At 46.5% G+C, this 18,553-nt stretch overlaps 7 protein-coding genes across 7 annotated transcripts; 2 read left to right on the top strand and 5 right to left on the bottom strand.

Annotated features, from left to right (window-relative positions):
* Positions 1-299: 299 nt before the first annotated feature.
* On the bottom strand, positions 300-1,866 carry RhiXN_07453 (Peptidase family M28 protein; the record flags this gene model as incomplete). Its single annotated transcript, XM_043327269.1, has 6 exons — positions 300-396; positions 448-545; positions 603-748; positions 807-998; positions 1,073-1,279; positions 1,344-1,866. 6 exons carry the CDS (start codon positions 1,864-1,866, stop codon positions 300-302), a joined length of 1,263 nt encoding a protein of 420 aa, XP_043185741.1.
* Positions 1,867-2,146: 280 nt separating this feature from the next.
* Positions 2,147-3,695, bottom strand: RhiXN_07452 (Peptidase family M28 protein; the record flags this gene model as incomplete). Its single annotated transcript, XM_043327268.1, has 6 exons — positions 2,147-2,243; positions 2,294-2,391; positions 2,442-2,587; positions 2,640-2,831; positions 2,886-3,089; positions 3,155-3,695. 6 exons carry the CDS (start codon positions 3,693-3,695, stop codon positions 2,147-2,149), a joined length of 1,278 nt encoding a protein of 425 aa, XP_043185740.1.
* A 1,636-nt stretch (positions 3,696-5,331) lies between these two features.
* RhiXN_07451 (alpha-ketoacid dehydrogenase kinase) lies at positions 5,332-6,927 on the top strand (the record flags this gene model as incomplete). Its single annotated transcript, XM_043327267.1, has 7 exons — positions 5,332-5,404; positions 5,457-5,534; positions 5,589-5,704; positions 5,756-6,137; positions 6,193-6,257; positions 6,313-6,765; positions 6,817-6,927. The coding sequence occupies 7 exons, from the start codon at positions 5,332-5,334 to the stop codon at positions 6,925-6,927; spliced, it is 1,278 nt and encodes a 425-aa protein (XP_043185739.1).
* Positions 6,928-7,510: 583 nt separating this feature from the next.
* RhiXN_07450 (polygalacturonase) lies at positions 7,511-9,187 on the bottom strand (the record flags this gene model as incomplete). Its single annotated transcript, XM_043327266.1, has 11 exons — positions 7,511-7,611; positions 7,667-7,757; positions 7,827-7,950; positions 8,005-8,179; positions 8,241-8,315; positions 8,371-8,562; positions 8,615-8,641; positions 8,700-8,707; positions 8,791-8,840; positions 8,879-8,998; positions 9,047-9,187. The coding sequence occupies 11 exons, from the start codon at positions 9,185-9,187 to the stop codon at positions 7,511-7,513; spliced, it is 1,104 nt and encodes a 367-aa protein (XP_043185738.1).
* Positions 9,188-10,437: 1,250 nt separating this feature from the next.
* RhiXN_07449 (cutinase) lies at positions 10,438-11,279 on the bottom strand (the record flags this gene model as incomplete). Its single annotated transcript, XM_043327265.1, has 5 exons — positions 10,438-10,477; positions 10,538-10,769; positions 10,823-10,986; positions 11,037-11,194; positions 11,256-11,279. The coding sequence occupies 5 exons, from the start codon at positions 11,277-11,279 to the stop codon at positions 10,438-10,440; spliced, it is 618 nt and encodes a 205-aa protein (XP_043185737.1).
* A 2,324-nt stretch (positions 11,280-13,603) lies between these two features.
* Positions 13,604-16,517, top strand: RhiXN_07448 (NADPH-ferrihemoprotein reductase; the record flags this gene model as incomplete). Its single annotated transcript, XM_043327264.1, has 9 exons — positions 13,604-13,646; positions 13,732-13,793; positions 13,848-13,942; positions 13,991-14,106; positions 14,851-15,395; positions 15,468-15,572; positions 15,845-16,198; positions 16,309-16,410; positions 16,461-16,517. 9 exons carry the CDS (start codon positions 13,604-13,606, stop codon positions 16,515-16,517), a joined length of 1,479 nt encoding a protein of 492 aa, XP_043185736.1.
* Positions 16,518-17,340: 823 nt separating this feature from the next.
* Positions 17,341-18,439, bottom strand: RhiXN_07447 (uncharacterized protein; the record flags this gene model as incomplete). Its single annotated transcript, XM_043327263.1, has 6 exons — positions 17,341-17,410; positions 17,459-17,518; positions 17,571-17,875; positions 17,942-18,012; positions 18,069-18,285; positions 18,344-18,439. The coding sequence occupies 6 exons, from the start codon at positions 18,437-18,439 to the stop codon at positions 17,341-17,343; spliced, it is 819 nt and encodes a 272-aa protein (XP_043185735.1).
* Positions 18,440-18,553: the final 114 nt, after the last annotated feature.

The following is an 18,553-nucleotide window of genomic DNA, read 5'->3' as shown; positions in this document are numbered from 1 at the left end:
CCTAAATCTTGGCGTAATTGTTATCTCAAACTTCCATTTCTTGTTGTAGCAATCTCACTCGTGTAATTATAGTTTTTGGTTTTGATTCAATTTTGGTATCGCTGGGAATGATGACGCATGTGAGTGAAGCTTGTAGCAGCGCAGTTCAGGTTAGACGGTTCCTGGTAGCATTAGGAACGATTCTCTGGAGTTATATTAAACAATACTGGAGCTATTCAGGTGTACAGTGTGTACATGACACAATAAAACAGAATGAAAACAGTGGCAATAAACATACCCAAAACACAGACAGACGTATTTTAGGCTGCTACTTCAACCACCCACGCCAAACCAACACGCACAAAGTCGGACATTTTGTCAAAATCCAACTTGTCCACGGTATCATTCGTTGTGTGGCTATAAAAATATTAGATTACGCTCGGGCTCGTGGAAGAAAATGATACTGACTATCCAGGGTTCAGTTCAGGATCCTTCGGCCCATACGAAGCGACACAAACGACTGGATACCCTGCGTTGTAGAACGAGTAGTGATCGCTGCAGCCATACTAGACCATGGAAGAGATAAGTTGAGCGCTTTGATATTTGGCACGATCGATACTTACACCGCACTCGACACTACGCTGTTCAGCAGTGGGGACATACTTCTGAACCACTTGCACCATGTGAGCACTCATTTGCGGAACAGGGTCGGAAAGAATGGTGATTGTGCTGGATTTTCCTGCGTTGGTTGAAGTAGCGGGTTGGTATCCTGTCAAACGGTGTGTTGGTTTGGATTGGTCGCCTTGGAGCGCGGAGATCATACTTACCAACCATTTCGAAATTTAGCATGCCTCTAATAGTCTTGTTCTGGGCTTTATATTGTTTTGCTAGGTTTTGTGAACCCAGGAGGCCGCCTTCCTCTCCGGCGTAAGCGTGTGCTTCGATGGCGTGTGTTCCTTGGTAGTTGTTGGTTTTGAGGATTCGCATGATGGACATCGTGACTGCCACTCCAGAAGCGTCTACACAAGTGAGCCGTTGGTTTGAATTGGTTAAAATTGACAAAAAAAAAGAAGAAAAAGAAAAAGAAACCCACCATCGTCAGCCCCTGGTGCCAATAACGCGGGTGTTTGGCTTGTAGAGTCTAAATGGGCTCCTAGGATAATTATGGGGGCGTTGGGATCGCCGGACTTTGCTTCGATACGACCAATCACGTTGGATTGGGGGAAAGCATTGTCCGAGAATTGAGTCTGGGCCTTTCCCAACCATGAGGCAAGCTGCGACCCGATCCATTCTGCCGACTCTAGCGTGCATTACACATAAGGACTCGGAACAGAGGCTAAAAATAAACTAAAATAAAAACGTACGGTTAGCATTCAAGCTGAGATAATAGCGAGTCTTGTATTTAGTGGATAGCTGGGTTACGTATGACCGCAACTCTGAGGAGTTGACCATAGTAAGCATCGGCTCCAACTCGGGGTGCGCCGACGGATCAGGAGTAGGGTACACAGGTGTATCAGCTCGTGGAGCTAAAGAACGTTTGCTAGAGTCCTCCAAAGAGTCTGTTATATCAACGTAGCCAGGTCCCCAAACATTTCTCTGGAAATGGCCTTGTAGTCGGTCGATGGCTTCATCAGAAATAACAGAAGCGGTGAGTATAGAAATGTCGGCCAATGATTTGCGTGCAGCAACGAATGATTCAGGAGCTAGAGGACGTGGTAGTGGTGCGGCAGAACGCAGTCTTTCAATTGCTGCTATGGGTAGCCTTTCAACGTGTCCGGAAGAGAATTGAATAGATCGAACGGAGAGGTCATCGAATCCACTGGCGAGTGCGCCTTGTGTGCCAAAAGCCGAGTAAAATGCGAGAAATAGAATGGGAACACCGAACATGGATACTGGACAGCAGGAGCAAGGGTGTGGTGCTTGGAGGCAGGAGCAAACCCAGCCACCTGCCTTGCGTCATGCTTGGCCCTGTGGTGGCGGTGGAGTCCAAATAGAAATGATCGATCACAAACGTTAGAATCACGAGGATCATGAATGCTTCTCCCGGCTCAAGTTCCATTCCGGGTATAGTTCCATTGGTATAGTAGGTTAAATTAATAGCAACTGATGTCCGTTGCGTAACTGGCAGAATAAATAATACATCCATACACAAATTGTTGGAAAGTCTCTAAGCAGCCACTTCGACCACCCAGCCTAACCCAGCGCGTACAAAATCAGTCATCTTCTCAAAGTCCAGTTTATCCACGGTGTCGCTCATGGCATGGCTATAGGTGCCGTTAGCGGTAAGTAGGATACTAAAGTTTGGAATACCCACTAGTTGGGGTTCAAGTACTTGTCGTTCGGGCCATACGATGCGAGGCAAACAACGGGGTATCCTTCTTTGAAAAACGAATAGTGGTCGCTACAACCATACTACATAGCAATGATAAGACTAAGCACCGAGGCAAATGTCTATTACATACCCCACAATTAACACTCCGCAACTCTGCCGTAGGAACGTATGCCTCGACGACTTTGATCATGTGGCTTGTCATGCTGGGGACTGGGTCAGCCAATACAGTGATTGTGCTCGATTTGCCCGCATTGGTCGACGTCGATGGTTGGTATCCTGGGGGTATCGTGTTACTGTTTAGTAAACAACTGAGCTTGAGAGTACTTACCAACCATCTCAAATTCAATCATACCACGAATTTCCTTTCCCTGGTCCTTGTAAGCCCTAGCAAGTGCATCGGATCCCAATAGACCACCTTCCTCGCCAGCATAGGCGTGCGCTTCAATAGCATAGCTGCCTTGGTAATCGTTCGCCTTGAGGATACGCATAATGGCCATTACGACCGACAGACCAGATGCGTCTATTATCCCACATTAGTCACTCTAACAAGCCAGCGAGTCAAGCTATAACCAACCGTCGTCAGCGCCCGGAGCCACCCATGGGAGTTGGCTTGTGCTATCCAAATGAGCCCCCAATATGATAATCGGCGCGCTAGAACTCCCAGACTTGGCTTCAATTCGGCCCACAATATTCGGTTGGTTAAACTTGTTCTCGACTACTGTGGTTTGGTTCGAGCCTAGCCACGAAGCAAACTGCGCTTCAATCCAATAGGTAGGCTCTGGAACGATTCGAACCGCCGGCTAAGTACGACTGCCGAACTGGACAAGAGAACAGCCGACTCACCGCGAGCGTTTGGATGGCGATAATAGCGCGTTCGGTATGCAGTTGACAAATGAGTGACATAGTCACGAAGCTCTGTCGAATTAACCATTTCCAACATTGGCTTAAGCTCCGGGTGCGCTGATGGGTCTGGAGTTGGATACTTGGGGGCAGTGATAGGAGCGACAAATGGGGTCTGGGACCGGGTGCTGTCGTCAAAGCCGGCGGAGACGGAGTCGGTCACGTCGATATATCCGGGGCCCCACAATTTCCGTTGAAAGCGGCCTTGAAGTTGTTCAATTGCCTCATCGGATATGGTCGAGCCTGTGAGCGTGGATATATCGCTTAAAGAAGCGCGAACTTCATTAAGAGATTCAGCCGTGAGTGGACGAGGGAGCGGCGCTGCGGCCCGAAGTCGTTCAATAGCAGCAAGCGGAAGTTTTTCAATATGTTGAGGAGAAAACTTGATATAACGTAAGGACAGTTCATCGAATTCGTTAATTGAGCTAGTAGCTCCGAGAGAATACGTCGCGGCCGTAAGAATAAACGGGATAAATGACTTCATGGCGGACGAAGATGGTGGTTACTCAGAAGCGCCGAAGACAGCAAGACCTTGGCTCACGTGACTGACTCTCTCAATTCAGGGACGTGCCTGTTTGGTCACTTTCAGACATGCATATAGTCGCCTAAAGGGACCATTCGGTCCGACTCTTCTGTATTCAAAAATCAATACCAATTCTCTTGGCTTTGATAAATAGCTCACAAGGCTTGCGTGATAACGAAAACCCCGCATGTATTTTCATACTCCACCTTGGGAAGCAGTAAACCCGAGACTTTCATTCTCACACAATGTCCTTCGTGAATACTTGGCGCGATGTTACACCGAATAGGCACCAATGAAGTTCGGATCAACTCGGGTGGGAAGAAATAGAGCATTAATGACGTGTCTAGGATGATCGACATTTCTTCTTGGGAAGCCCAGTGTTATGATCTGAAAGCTGACACTAACTCACAGGGATAGATTGAAGCGCATTCACAAGGCACGCAAGCATATACAGTCTTAATAGTCGGAATAGTCCCTTAGGAAGTCGGCTAACTGATAAACATGCGCCTTATCTTCGTTAACAAGGCGAACTGACTTGTTACACGCGTGCCAAGCACAATTAGGCCGCCGAGAGGCCCGGAATGTTGGTGCTACCTATACGGGGAATTGGCTCTTGTCCCAAGTCTTTGTAAATAGTTCTTGGTGTGAATCTTAACGAAAGCACGTTAGGCTGTATACGGGAGCACGTTATACGCTTAGTACTGTCAGTAAAGTTACGATACAATTCTTTGCTAGAATAACCTACATATTTCACACTATTTTGACAACAACTCCGGGGGACTGAGACAAAAGGTAGAAATCGGCCTCCAATAGTCCTAAAATTAGTTTTGGTCAACGGCCTTGCCCCGCTCTTGTCACATATAATCAGAAGACGTGGATGAGGCCTGTCTTGATTGAAATTGGCGCCAAGACCGTGGAATTCGACTCTGTTGCTTCCATGACTCGCTGGAAAACTCCTTTCGGCAGCTTGGCTACGTTCCTTGGCACGGTAACTGTGGTGTCTTTGACACCGAGGCAACTGGATTCCGCAGTTCTCGAACTTTGATTCTCATGGAGATCTTGTTACAAAGCACTCGACAGCAAGGTGCCCAGGCTTGGCACTTTTGCTAACTATCTCCTAGGCATGCGACAACTCGTTGAGAACGGCTTGCTTAACAGGCGTTATGGGATTTATGCCTGGAATATCTATCTTCAGATAATCTCTCATGAACTGTCTAACTAAGAAATCACAGTGTACTAAACTGGGAGCATCTAATACTGGCACGCGAGGTGGAGGCTCTTTCGGCTAATGGTCCGCGCGAATTTGATGTAGCTTGATTCGGAACTTGGCGAGGAAAAAGGCTGGATGTATCCCTACGACGACAATTCTTTACGTTGATTGGTTGACAGCACCGCCGGTTGGGATGTAGAATATGGGGTATATCAACCTGCTGAACCCAGGGGGACCAAAGTCTCTCTGAGATATCCCCTCCACCCGGTCCAACCATCTGTTGCCTTGGCCAAGTTAGGCACCACCAAACGCAACTAATACAAAGTCAATCAAGGCTTTGGACATTCCTTGAACCTAACTCTTGATTCATCCCTTCACAAAATCCCAATGGTGTTTGTTCGCAAGGCCACATCGGTGGCGGAAAAGCTCGCCCACTATGCCTCCTTCCCCCAGACTCCAGGTGCGTTATAGCGCTGTCTGTTTTATCCATTCGACTAATAAACTATACCAAGTCTCTCTGCACCAGATGGTAGCGTTTGGCCGCGACCCGTCTCCTGGAAAGGTGCTGCGAGCAGCAAAATTCCTAGCAGGTAATTGGTTGGTTCTTAAATAAGCGAATTATCTTGTACTAATTCTTATTAAAGATGAGCTCCCCATCAGGCTAGCCCATCGAATTAGAGATATTGACAACTCTGCACATGACCTGGGCAAGTCTCCTTCATTTGCTACTGTTCGCAATTGGTACCTACAGTCTTTCGAGGTATGTATGCTTACCGTTTTCGCACTTTCGACCATCTTAAATCTAGTATAGGAAATATCAAGCTTCCCCACAATCAAGCTTCCTCCTAGCACTCAACGCATCTTCCTACCAACGGCAACCCCTAACCCCTTCAACGGCCTCGCAACTCCTCTCGAACGTGGAACGGCAGGATCTCAGCGCCGGTTCTACGTCTCTCCAACTACCGACGGATCATGGACTCCGGAGCTCCTAGAGCTTAATTCGCGATTCATAAAAGTATTGGAACGTGTACGCAGGCGGCACGACCCAACCGTATACCGCGTGGCTTATGGGGTCCGCGAGTTTTTGAGGAAGGCCGGTGGAAATGGTGCACAGGGTGCGGATGAAGAACTCCACAACTGGCTGGACAGGTTTTACATGTCGAGGATTAGCATGAGATTTTTGATTAGCCAACGTAAGTTAAGCCGCGTATATGCTGGAAATCGGTCGCTTACGCGCTTGGTTGACAGACACGGCCATTAGCTCTCCACAGCCACCACCTCCACACCACGTTGGTATAATTAACGAGCAGACCGTGCGCATCCGTCCCAACTCCTTAGTTATACAACTATTAACCAGAAATACTATAGGAAATTGCGAGCGTTTTGCAAGATGCCATCGATGCTGCCTCTTTTATTTGCGAAGAATACTATGCTTTGCACCGTGCTCCACGCATCATCCTTAACTGCCCTTCATCTCTCCAATTTGCATATGTCCCTGGTCACCTGAACCATATTGCGTTTGAGATTCTGAAAAACTCACTCCGGGCAACTGTCGAAAAGACGTTTGCTGGATCAGATGATGAAAAATTCCCCGATATTCAAGTAGATGTGATTGAACTTCCAGCAACCGACCAGATTGCGATCCGCGTCCGCGACCAGGGTGGAGGAATCAAACAAGAGGACCTTCAGATGGTTTGGAGATACTCTTATTCGACCGTCGGTAATGAAGATATCATGGATGAGGATGAGGACGGAATGAAAGGCGGAACCGTCCGAGCGCCAATGGCAGGGTACGGCTACGGTCTTCCTCTGTCGAGACTGGTAAGTCTTTCATCGCGGTTTAATAAGCTACGATTCTGACGGTTGTTTTAGTATGCGAGATATTTTGGTGGTGATCTTAGGCTGGAATCACGAGAGGGCGAAGGGACCGATGCTACTATTATTTTAAACCGTAAGGCGTGCAGCTTGGAGCCTGTGCACTAAACCGACTATGCGATTAACAAACATGCTTATGATATGGATATGAGGTATTCACGTGGGATTTCAGGGGGGCATATGTATCACTTACTAGATGATCATGGTTGCGGCCATTGTATTATAGCAATAAAATTTGGAAATAAAAATGTTGTAATAAAAAATGATGAGAATAGTGCATAAATTCCCGTAAGAGTTAAATCCAGACCTAGGTTAATTGCAAGGTATCCTGCCTTTTCTGGAGTGCGATACTATTATCTACTAATGGGTGGTTACTCTGCATTGTAGTCTTTCTGTTTCAATTGCAAGTCTGGGGTAGCTCGGAACAGGTGTATAGTATAACTCCGGCAGAAGCAACATGTTATTTGTTCAGCTATGTCTAATCCTTCAATCCAATATTCACGTTAGCACACATGTACAGGTAACTGAACTCTTACTTATTCGAAGCTATTCCGAATCTGTAACTTCTTGTAAGATTTCTAAATATCACAGCTAGATATAGCTCTATGCTATTAGATTGAGGAAGAAATATTTTTCAAAAATAGGCATTCAACAGCACAATACATTGGATGCAAATGGAGCCAAATCTCGTTCACGAATTTCGTGATATAGATTTGAATTGCGGGATATCTGCATCAACGATAGAGCCCGAAGGACCGCCAGATACCTTGAGCCCACTCCAATCCCAAGTGCCTACTCGGTATTATTATTTAGTCGCGGTTATAGATGAAGTAAAGTTCAGACTTACCACTGCAACTGCCCTTCGCGCAGTTGACTTCAATCTCTCCCTTTGCTGAAGGATTGATGGCAATATTGTTTGTGCCGCTGAAAGTGATGTCCTGATGCATCTTAAGGTAAATTAGATTTTTTTTAAAAATCCAATTATATAAGATAAAGCGGGTGCGCACTGAAATCTTGACGCCTGCGCCAGCGGTACCAAGGGTATCAGGGTAGCTCTGATCGATGATCACACCGTAGGAAGTGCACCCGGTCGCATGGTTGCCACTGTAGGTTACCCCGCTGACGGAACCACTTTACAGTCTTAATCAGAGTGTATTCAAGCAGCCACTAGTTTTCCTGACGCACCTCTTAGCATTTGCATCAGTCTTAATACGGAGCGCCTGTACGTTATTAGTGATTGTGTTTCCTGTGATGCGAATATTGGACACATTCGATCCGCTAGCGATCGATCCGATAGAGATGCCATGTCCACCAGTACACTTGTTATTCAGGAAGGCAATGTTTGAGTCCTTGTTGATAGCTAAGCAATCGTCCTGGTTGACAATAGTACTGTCTCGAATGGTTACATTGTTTGTGCAAACTTGAACCATCAAATCCATCAGTGTTGTGAGCGGCAGGTTTGCCTCCACTCAAGCTGTTTGGAGCATTTGCAGCAGCTGAAAATAAGAATTAGGTATATGCATGTATGTGTTGTACTAGGCTTCAGTTTACAGTTATTTATGTCTATGTTAGATACGATAAGGGTAGCATCGTTGCCCATGCTAAAGACCTGGGCAGGGGAGTTAAGGACCTTGATGTCTTTGACCGTTCCGCTGCAACTAAGCCTGTTATATTTCCATTTTAACTTTGTCTCAAATATCTCAGAGGTTATATCACTAACTTGATCATGGGATAGGGCTTGGCCTGTTTCATTGAAGAAGAAGTCCCTTGCCCGTCCCAAACTTTGCACATTGACCATCAATGGTGAACCCATTGCCGTTGACTGTCACAAGTGAGAATCAGTTTACGCAGGAATCTTTGACAGATACCATGGAACTTACAAGTGATACTATTTCCACCAGAAAATAGATTTCGTGTCATGAAGTCGCTTAGTGGATTTCGAACACGGTATCTCTTAGGAAGGATACTCACGATAACGTAAAAAGGGGCCCAGACGTCTTGAAAGTAGTATCGGCTGCAAACTACAAGACCAGAGAGTTAGAAAAACATGTATCCAAACCGTTGGGATGGTACTTGGGGTAATATTGCCATTCATGTTAATAGTCGCTTTATTTAGTGCACTTATCACCAGCTTTTGCCCAGCAGGGACAGTGAATGCATCAATTGTAATCCTCAGGCACTCACTATAGTCAGCGAACCAGCTTCCAGAGAGAAAATGAATGCCTACCGTGCTGCACTTCTCTGCGGCGGTAACAGTCGAGAGAGAGTTGATGGTGCAAGTGTCACGAGTCTCAAGAACATTACGAGTTGAAACTGGGTTCCCAAGTGCACTGGTAACGAGCGCAAGAATAGAGAAGGTGGTGATCATAGTTGAAGTGATTGAATACCGGCTGAAGATTGAGACTGATGTTGATATATATCCAGAAAGTTATTGCGAGCTGCTGAGCTCAAAACCTGTATGCGAGGCCTTTTATATGCGCATTGACGCTCCCCAGAAACAGCCCCACTGGCACGACTTCAGTCCGCGATCGGTCTCCGAAAATATTATCATGGCTATCGGGCCGCTGGCGTACTTCAGAAACGCGGTACACAGTCAGCAGGCTGGTCATGCATGATGAAAATGGATGTATGGAGTCGCATATTACAAGCTATTTTTAGGGCGTGGAAAGCGTGCCTTACAGTGAATATCACGGTTGTTTCGAAGACCCTTTTAACCGCGCACTTGCATGCTTATCTAGCATGCAGATATGAAAAGAGTTGACGCGTATGTAGCACGCACGCACGGTTATCCCTTCGATGTTTGAATTATGTGAAATTACCGTCAGCTGAGTCCGATTACCAGTACCTGTATGAATCATATGCATATGGATGGGTTCTCGTGTACAGCTCTAAGAAGAATGAGTTTATTTTTTTGGATCTATATCTTGTTTGAGAGAACAGGACATTCTGCATTTGTATAGGCCACGTTACAATAGAAATCGCCCTTGAGTGCATTTCAACCAGTATTCTAACTAACACCGTTACTTTAATAAAATAGGGCGCAGTAAATTAGTAAGGTCTGCAGTCTCATAGCGATGAACAATTGGCCAACGCTCTACAACATCTGACCGACGCCGCACCGAAAATATTGATAGTATCATATGTCCAATTTTAGGATGTAATGTGTGATGATTGTTACGAATGTCAGCGTTTCGCAGGACCAGCCGACATCTCTACGCGTATCGCCCAGATGATTAGGCTTGTACCACATGCACTACTATGCATTTGTTATTTTATAAGTTAGTCTCGCTAGCCAAGCGCTTTGAGCATCAACAAGAAATAATAGACCATAGAATTTGCTGGGTTACCATGATCAGTTGAATCATTTTGATGAAATCTATAGGCGATTGAGGTGTCACGATTCTGCGGATCCGGTATTCATCTAACTTGAATGTGAATTTGACTCGTAATTCTGGTCCTGTAAGTATGGCTCGAACTCTCAAACCCCCTCGTAGATACGAACCCTTATTTATTGATGCAGAAATGAAAAATCAAAACACATGGCATGTCCCTCGATACGTTTTACATTTTCAGCGCCATTCGTATATAATCACACAATGAACCAATAGACTTCCATGTCTACGCATGGTTCTTGATGAAGGAGGCAGCGATATCGGTGCTAATAATCAGAGTAAAAATCAGATAAGAAGGCAAATCGAAGATTCGTTATATTGCTCACCTTCCATCTTCTCCATAAGTAAGGTGGGCCGGAACACTTAGACCACCCCTACAGACTATATCCCCACTGTTACAGAAGCTAGCAACGTTCTGGGAGCTAGTAAAGCCAGATCTTGGATTCGAGTTGACCACAGGTGAATTGATTGGCCAGTTGTTGTTTAAACTACGGTATGGGTCTCCAAATACGACAATGGCAGCAACCTTGCTCTTGAGAGCACTGGAGAGACTTGTACCTGTTTAGATGCCGTCTTAGTATAATATTGTAGCAAATATTTTGCCTACTTACTGTGAATCACCATTGCGCCTTTGGAGTACCCCCCAAGAACAAAGCGCTGATCGGGACAGCGTGCGGCTTGCGCAGTAATATAGTCGACGGTTGATTTAGCGCCCGCTGTAACGGTAGAACCGTATTCGGCCCTGGTATCATAAGGGACGGAGTAGGTGGTTGTCCTGAATTTACGTGTTAGAACAAACGTGAGATGATATACTTGGTTTCCTACCCACTAACTGCCGAGGCTAACGTCGTCGACAGTGGACCCCCAGCCAGGCCCAATCCTTCCTCGTTGGTCCCGGCCAGAAATACGAGCTGCAGAGAAGAGCAGGCCTGACGTTCTTCCACCGGTAGGGCATTTGAAGATGTAGCAAGCAATAAAAGAGCCTGAAAATCACAAGATTATTTATGTAGAACACCACGGTATATGTACGCAAAGGGGACTTACAGCTAATCCTTTGGAGAATAACATGTCGGAAGTACAGTGTTCGGTTAATGAAGTTTTGTGTGCCTTTGATACCAATGAACGTGCAACATACCAGTTTTATACTCAACCAAGCGAGAGTTCGGTTATACTGCAACTCCTACCGGTTCAACTAAAAGAACTCAAGACTAAAAGAAGGTGAGCCTGATTCCCCTTGTGACCAGCTCTAAAAAGCAGAATAGTGAAGAATAGTACATACTGGTTGCCAAGCCGGAGCATAAAGCAAGGGTGAGGGCGACAGGATGATTATGGGTAGTTCATTTAGCTCTCTACGAATGCTCGAACGGATACGGACCCATGTGCATAGAGGGAAGAATTTCGGAAAGTATACCAAAAACGAAATAGCTGTCAATCGAAAGCCTGATCTAGGCATCACTCAGCAAAAGAAGCGTGGATTTGTTTCAGCTGATGATCATAAGATCGGTCAATTACGGCTGTCTTAGACCCCGTGAACAAACCAACAATGATTAACGTCACCTGACCAGGACATCGATGCTTGGAATCTAGGCGCGTATGTACATGGGACAATCGATCAACTTGCATAGTCATATTTAATTACCTTCGGGGCATTACCTTGGTAACCTAAGTTAGATGTCATGAGCTGGGAGACTAACACAATTCTGTGAGCCACATAACCACATCAAACTCACGTCAAATTCCTATTTGTCATGGATCCATCGGGGAATGACTCCGACAACCGACGTTCATGGACGACCGTTCGATCCTTATACTTTACGGAACAGAGACCGGAAACGCGAAGGATGCTTCTGAGAAAATTGGCAGGCTGGCCAGAAGACACCATTTTTCTACGCGGGTTGTGGCTATGGATGCCTTTTCTGTGGTGAGTCATCTGATATCCTCTGCGAAGGTGTTATCAATCCGAGCTCCGAAGACAGCCAACGCTTATAGATGAGACTCTTGTCATCTTTGTGTGCTCTACAACCGGAAATGGTGTCGAACCAGCAAATATGACCGCGTTGTGGAATGCATTACTCAGGCCGAACTTCCTCCTGATTTGTTCGAAGGTACGTAGATTCCTATGAAAATGATGCTTGATTAATGATAGAAGGGATCATAGACATGGAATTTGCAGTGTTAGGATTGGGTGACTCTTCATACCAACGGTTCAACTGGGCAGCTAAACGATTGCAAAGGAGGCTTCTTAGTCTAGGTGGATATGAGCTTTGCGAGCGTGGTGACGCTGATGACCAGCATCCTCAAGGGTGTGTGAGCTCATCTCCCTCAATGATCCCAGAATCGACGAACCACCATAGCTCCGATGGTGTAATAGATCCTTGGACTGCGAATTATTCAAAAAATAAGCGAGCGGTACCCGTTACCGCCTGGGCTAGATATTCTCCCGGGCACGAGTTTATCCCCCTATGATCAACATAATTCCTTGGAATAGTGAATTTAGAGCAGGAGAGTCTATTGCGACCAACCTGGTGGCGTCTGAGTCATCTCTACTATGAAACTAACCCAGAACACTCGAATGACCGACCCGAGCTGGCACCAAGACGTTCGACATCTGATTTTTCAAACCGACGAAGATATCCAGTAAGTAACCTTTGATTCATTTGATTCTTGGACTAAGTTATGGCAGTTATGAGCCGGGGGATATAGCTATCCTTTACCCCGAGAACTCGCCAGAGGATGTCGAACTTTACTGAAAAGGTTGGGTGGGAGGACGACGCTGATGAACCTATTCGCATAACACCCGACTCTGAAGGTGATATTATATCCCGATACCCATAAATATGGCTCCAACTAATTACCAGATCGATCGTACCTCTCGGATACCCACGGCCAGATACCCCGACGACGTTGCGTTCTTTGATTACGAAACATGCAGACATTAATTCAGTACCTCGAAAGTCATTCATAGACTACTCGCCCACTTTACCAAAGACAAGATGGAAACCGAAAAGCTACAGGAGTTTTGTACTCCTGAAGGACTAGTGAGCCCCAGTGTCACTCCGGACTTGCAACGCTGTAATCGCCCATACAGGATGACCTATTGACTATACCACAAGAGTCCGGCGCACTATTCTCGAGGTTCTTCTGGAATTTCGATCAGCCGTCGTGCCCAAGAATATCGCAGATTTGTTTCCTGAGCTGAGACCGCGCCAATTTTCAATTGCGTCTTCCTTAAGTGTAGCACCGGTTTCTATTAGTAAATACACTCGAGATTCTTGCTTTCTTAGGCTCATCCAAGGGAGATCCATCTGTGCGTCGCCATTGTGAACTATCGAACGAAACTTCGTGTTCCCCGTAAGGTGTATGCACTTCATGGTTGGACTGGTGTAGCGCCCATGCGCGCTATGATTGAGGAACGAGTGGCCAAGGGTGCTACAGGTGAGTGCTTACATGAACGAGTCCGACAATAACACAAATGCCAGTGAATTATTTAGGGAATACTCTCTATTTTGTTTCCATGAAGATTGGGAAGCTTACCAAAAACGGGGAGTTTTAGTTTATCGTCTAGCTGCATCCCGAGACCAAGTAGGGCAGGCTCTATTGCACAGTCCTTCTGCGTTACTGACCACATCTAAAAAGGAACGAAAGATATACGTTCAAGAGCTAATAACTAACGACTCGAAGGAAGTAAAGGAACGGCTTGTCGATCGCAAGGGCAGTTTATACATATCAGGGTATGATGATTTCCTAGAATTCAAATACGCGGGCTCATGTTACCGTAGCTCATCGAATCAAATGCCCTCTGGAGTGCGAAAGGCTGTAATTGCATCCTTGCGAGACGAATGTGGGTGGACGGACGACGAAAGTGCAAGTTATGTCGATAGGATGGAAATGGAAGGTAGATGGTGCGAAGAATGTTGGTAGTCTTCTGCTCGGTTATGCAAGACATGCCGAGATGGGATGAGATGGGATGAGATGGTTGTGAGACTCGAGTTTCAAATCTTGACAAAATCATACTCTTCCAAATACCCGCAAAGTACGGAAAAGGCGAGGGAACTGTTTGGACAGATCACGTGTGTTCCGACTGTTGGTAAATGTGTAGCAGAATTGATAATCCTATTCGGTTTATAGTAAACTAAACTTGGGGTTCCGATCAACGCCCTGTGCTGATTGGGCGCTGCTTAGTGCATCTCGACGGGTATGGGATTCGGTGCTCAAGAGTGCATAGCAGCGACTAGGGTCCATTGACTATTCTGCTTCTGCCGCACAAGCGCACGGGAAATTTATAGGAGCCCACTGTTATCGTGGGATCAAAGGCGATGGTGCCTCCAGCAGAGATACCCGACAGTCCTCCTGAGGTACTCCCTAGGTATAGCGCGTGTTTGCTTTGTAGAAGCCGGAAAGTGGTGCGTGCCGGCGACACGGCGAGATGGCCGAGTGCACTAGTTTCAGAAAATGTTAATCGATCGGTCCGATAGAAATGCGATGGTCAACAACCCAAGTGCGGAAGGTGTCGGTCTTCCAATCAGGTTTGCGAATATAGGTATCCAGACCACACAAGTCGCACACAACAGCTTCAGGTATGATTATGTCAACGTCGTTGTTTGTCATTTCTCTCATACCTCACCAGGACAAAATTAAGGAGATGGAGGCACGAATCCAGGCGATCGAACAGCACCGCGGCTCATTAAGTCCGCGACCTCTTCGACCCGTAGCATAAGCAATCCACCAGATGCCTCCTCTGCGGTCCGACAGACTCTTTCACTCTTTGATTCTCCTACATCGAACTATAGTAGCGAACCTCTTGGCACACCATCCACACCATCTATCGACGACTCTCTTGCTAGTCACCAGGACAAAATTAAGGAGATGGAGGCACGAATCCAGGCGATCGAACAGCACCGCGGCTCATTAAGTCCTGCGACCTCTTCGACCCGTAGCATAAGCATCCACCAGATGCCTCCTCTGCGGTCCGACAGACTTTCACTCTTTGATTCTCCTACATCGAACTATAGTAGCGAACCTCTTGGCACACCATCCACACCATCTATCGACGACTCTCTTGCTAGCCTGCTCGAGTCAGACTTCACTCCTATCCGAGTTCAGCTTATCCCCAGTCGAAGCAGTTATAGCTGTACGACTGGCTGGCGAAGGTATAAATATACACCCCGACTCGTTGAGAAGCATGTGGGTTTGTTCAAAGGCTAATTAAAATTCAAATCGGACTGATTAGAGCGCAGGCTAGCCATTTTTGTACAGCGACGGGGATTGACGGGCTATAAGCTCCATACGGGCAGGGTGTTGTACAACCTCAGTAAGAGTTCGGAGCCTGTCCTTGCTTTGCTTTACGTTATCTTGCTCGCGGTAAGCGATGACCGTCTCCCCTCATCAATCGATTAACACATGCAATACACAGGCCTGTCATTTTACAGAAGACCTCGAGTTGAAGTCTGGGAGAACGCGATTTTAGAGCTACCAAGTCAGAGATCGAGTCAAACATCGCAAGAGCTCATAAGTATAATGGAGAATATAATTCATTATATCACTTACAGTGAGTTTTAACCATCCCCATGACGTAATTTTGCAACTCATTCAACTGGCGCGAATTATCCAGGGCGATGCTCATTCTGTCCCAGTATTACTACTTCAAATCCCGTATGCTTGAGGCCCATGTCATACTAACAGCACCATCCAATTCGCCATTGCTATGGGATACATCGCCTGAATTCGCGTTATACTGGACCACTACACCGCAATACCGCCCAAGTCAGGATTTGGCGAGAGCCCTGGCGACCTCGGGACTCAATCGAACTAGGGAGGCAATCATATTTCTGGCAAGTTATTTCTCTCATCATGACGATATTTGTGACGTCAAGCAGGGGATGTGTTGCCAGAGATTTGGTTGGAGGGCTCATAAATGGTCTGCCACCTTCCTTGCCCCCGAAGATATTACAACAGTGTGGCCGATTTCTCTTTCTGATTTTATACAGGTGAGTGAAGAGTGTGCACATCAAAGACTTATCTTGGACCAATGATCTCCAGGTTCAAACCTACCTAGCGATCGACATTCCGTCAAAGAATTACTGAGTCCCGACTTCAGTATGTAGTGGCGGATGTATCTCAGGATAACCCTGCTTGTCTGTTGATAAAAGCTCTCATATTGGTCTACTACGCGGGGAAGTTGATACCGAAAGATTTTCAAGTGAGTGGTCCAAGTCAGTTTAGATGAAGCTCTGCTGATTTCCACATTAGGGCCTGAGCTTACGGAGGAATGGTGGTCACGATTTAGACAATGTGATCGCGCAATAGAAAGGCTCGGTGATACCATGCCCTCGTACTTTAGCGGTCGGAATCCGAGGAAGTTTCTCATCTTGTACTTGCCCATGGTAAACGGTGTGCTTTCGGGTTAGGGAATTTTTACTAACAGAAATTGTGGGCAGCGGCGATTGATTGTGCCACGCTTCAACTCCACGGAGCTCTGGCAGAAAACGAGCTGACCCAGAGCGTACAACAGGGATGGCTTCAACCTGGCACCTCGGTCGGCGGACATAGCTATTCACGGTGTGCCGCAGCATGCAGAAGTGTAGCGTCTGTGACCGCGTATATCGAAGGCCTTGACATGAGCTATATGCACATGTTTATGGCTGTTACCTGGATATCAGCGGGAAGCATATTGGCCAAACACATACCGATATTACGCGAGGGAAACCATCTCCAGGATTTACATTGTATGGAACAAGACATGATGACAATAAGTGGGGCCTTGGAAATGTTCTTAAGCGTATCCAATATTCGGTAAGGGAATCCTGTTGTTGTGTATAGCAGCTATTTATTGACCAGTGCGACTAGCTTCTGAAGTTGAAAAACTCCGCGCTATGAGAAACTGGTAGCAGGGGCCACATGAGTAGATTTAATATCCTATATATAACATTATGTACTCTATTTCACATTCGGGACTGCTGCAATTCGATGACCGTGTATCCAATGCTCTTAGAACATGCTCTTAAATGTTGATATTGCCCAGACGTGGTTGTATAGCACTCATAGAAAATTCATCCGCAAGATTGTATGACTACCGTCTTATTGAGTACTGATGAAAATACATATCGGTACACGTTCAACTAATTGAAGCTCAGTCATAGAACACCAACGCCCGGATCTCAATCGAGTGGCGCTCAGGTGCATCAGGTGGAGTGGTTGGACTTCTCGTTGGTCAGTAAGGGCTATTCGTGAACATCAACTCAACTCACTCATCAATAGCCGTATGGGGGGTGAACGTAGCGACGGACCCGTCCAACCTGGAGTCGAAGCTGACAAACGTTGGTTAGGACTTGTCCAACTTCCTGGTCTGCGTATACTCACCATTTGATTAGTACGATCTCGTCTGGACTCATACCCGCCAGATACTTCCACTGGTGATTTTCGTTGTACTTGACCGAGACTACCTCGCCATCACGATCCTTGTATTTGAGCGTAGTAGGAACAAAATCGCCCCCAACCTTGTCAGTATTCACAGTTTGGAAGTCGCACAGAGCCAGAGGAAATTGCCATGCTGGGACTTGGATGGGACGCCAGAGGTTGATGAGCTGGTATCGCTTGGACAGCAAAGCGGGTACATCTGCTTCAGGCAGGTGCATCTTGACGCGACGTTCGGCCGACTCCGGAGTCTACAGCCCGATGGGGTTAGATAATCCCTAGTGATTCGTAGCCATTGATCAACTTGCCTGATCAACATGTGCCATCTTTACAGGTTGGCGATTATCAGCGTTGTCAGGAGTTCCTTCCGGCCTGGGGCGACGAATAGCTGCATTTCATATGTAAATTGCCTTTTCCTCTGTCAGTAAGTCAAGGAAAACTCACTATGGTCAAAGATCGCGACCCTTGATGCACCGGTCAGTTTCTTAAAAGTTTCCACGCAGTCTTCATAATAGACAGAGCGAATTGATTCGTCGCTCTCAAACGTCTTTTCGCGAGATGGAATAGTGTGGAACTCGAATCCAGCCGAGTCGAGCGTAAACTCTTTTTCGCGCCCACGCACATTTTCGACTTTGACCGGGAACTCGACGGCTTCCCAGTTCTGCAGGGAGTGATGAGATATGAAGTCCAAGATACGATGAATGTGGGCAGAGACGTACTCTGGGAGGCTCATCTACTTCGTCGACCCATTGGTATGGCTTGCTGCCGTCGGCCGGAGGAGTAAAGTAGTTGATCTTGGTTTCGATAAAGGACATTTTGAGAGAATATATGCGCTCGCAGGAGAGGATCTGTTGGGTTGAGAATGTTGTCCACCTCGAAATAAACTACTCCCATTATATACTGTTTAGCTCTAGCTTGCAAACGCCAGA

The sequence above is a fragment of the Rhizoctonia solani genome, chromosome 13 (assembly GCF_016906535.1).
Source record: "Rhizoctonia solani chromosome 13, complete sequence".
Lineage (NCBI taxonomy): Eukaryota > Fungi > Basidiomycota > Agaricomycetes > Cantharellales > Ceratobasidiaceae > Rhizoctonia > Rhizoctonia solani.
Note: the sequence above shows the minus strand (reverse complement) of the source record. Positions and strands in the feature narration are given on the sequence as shown.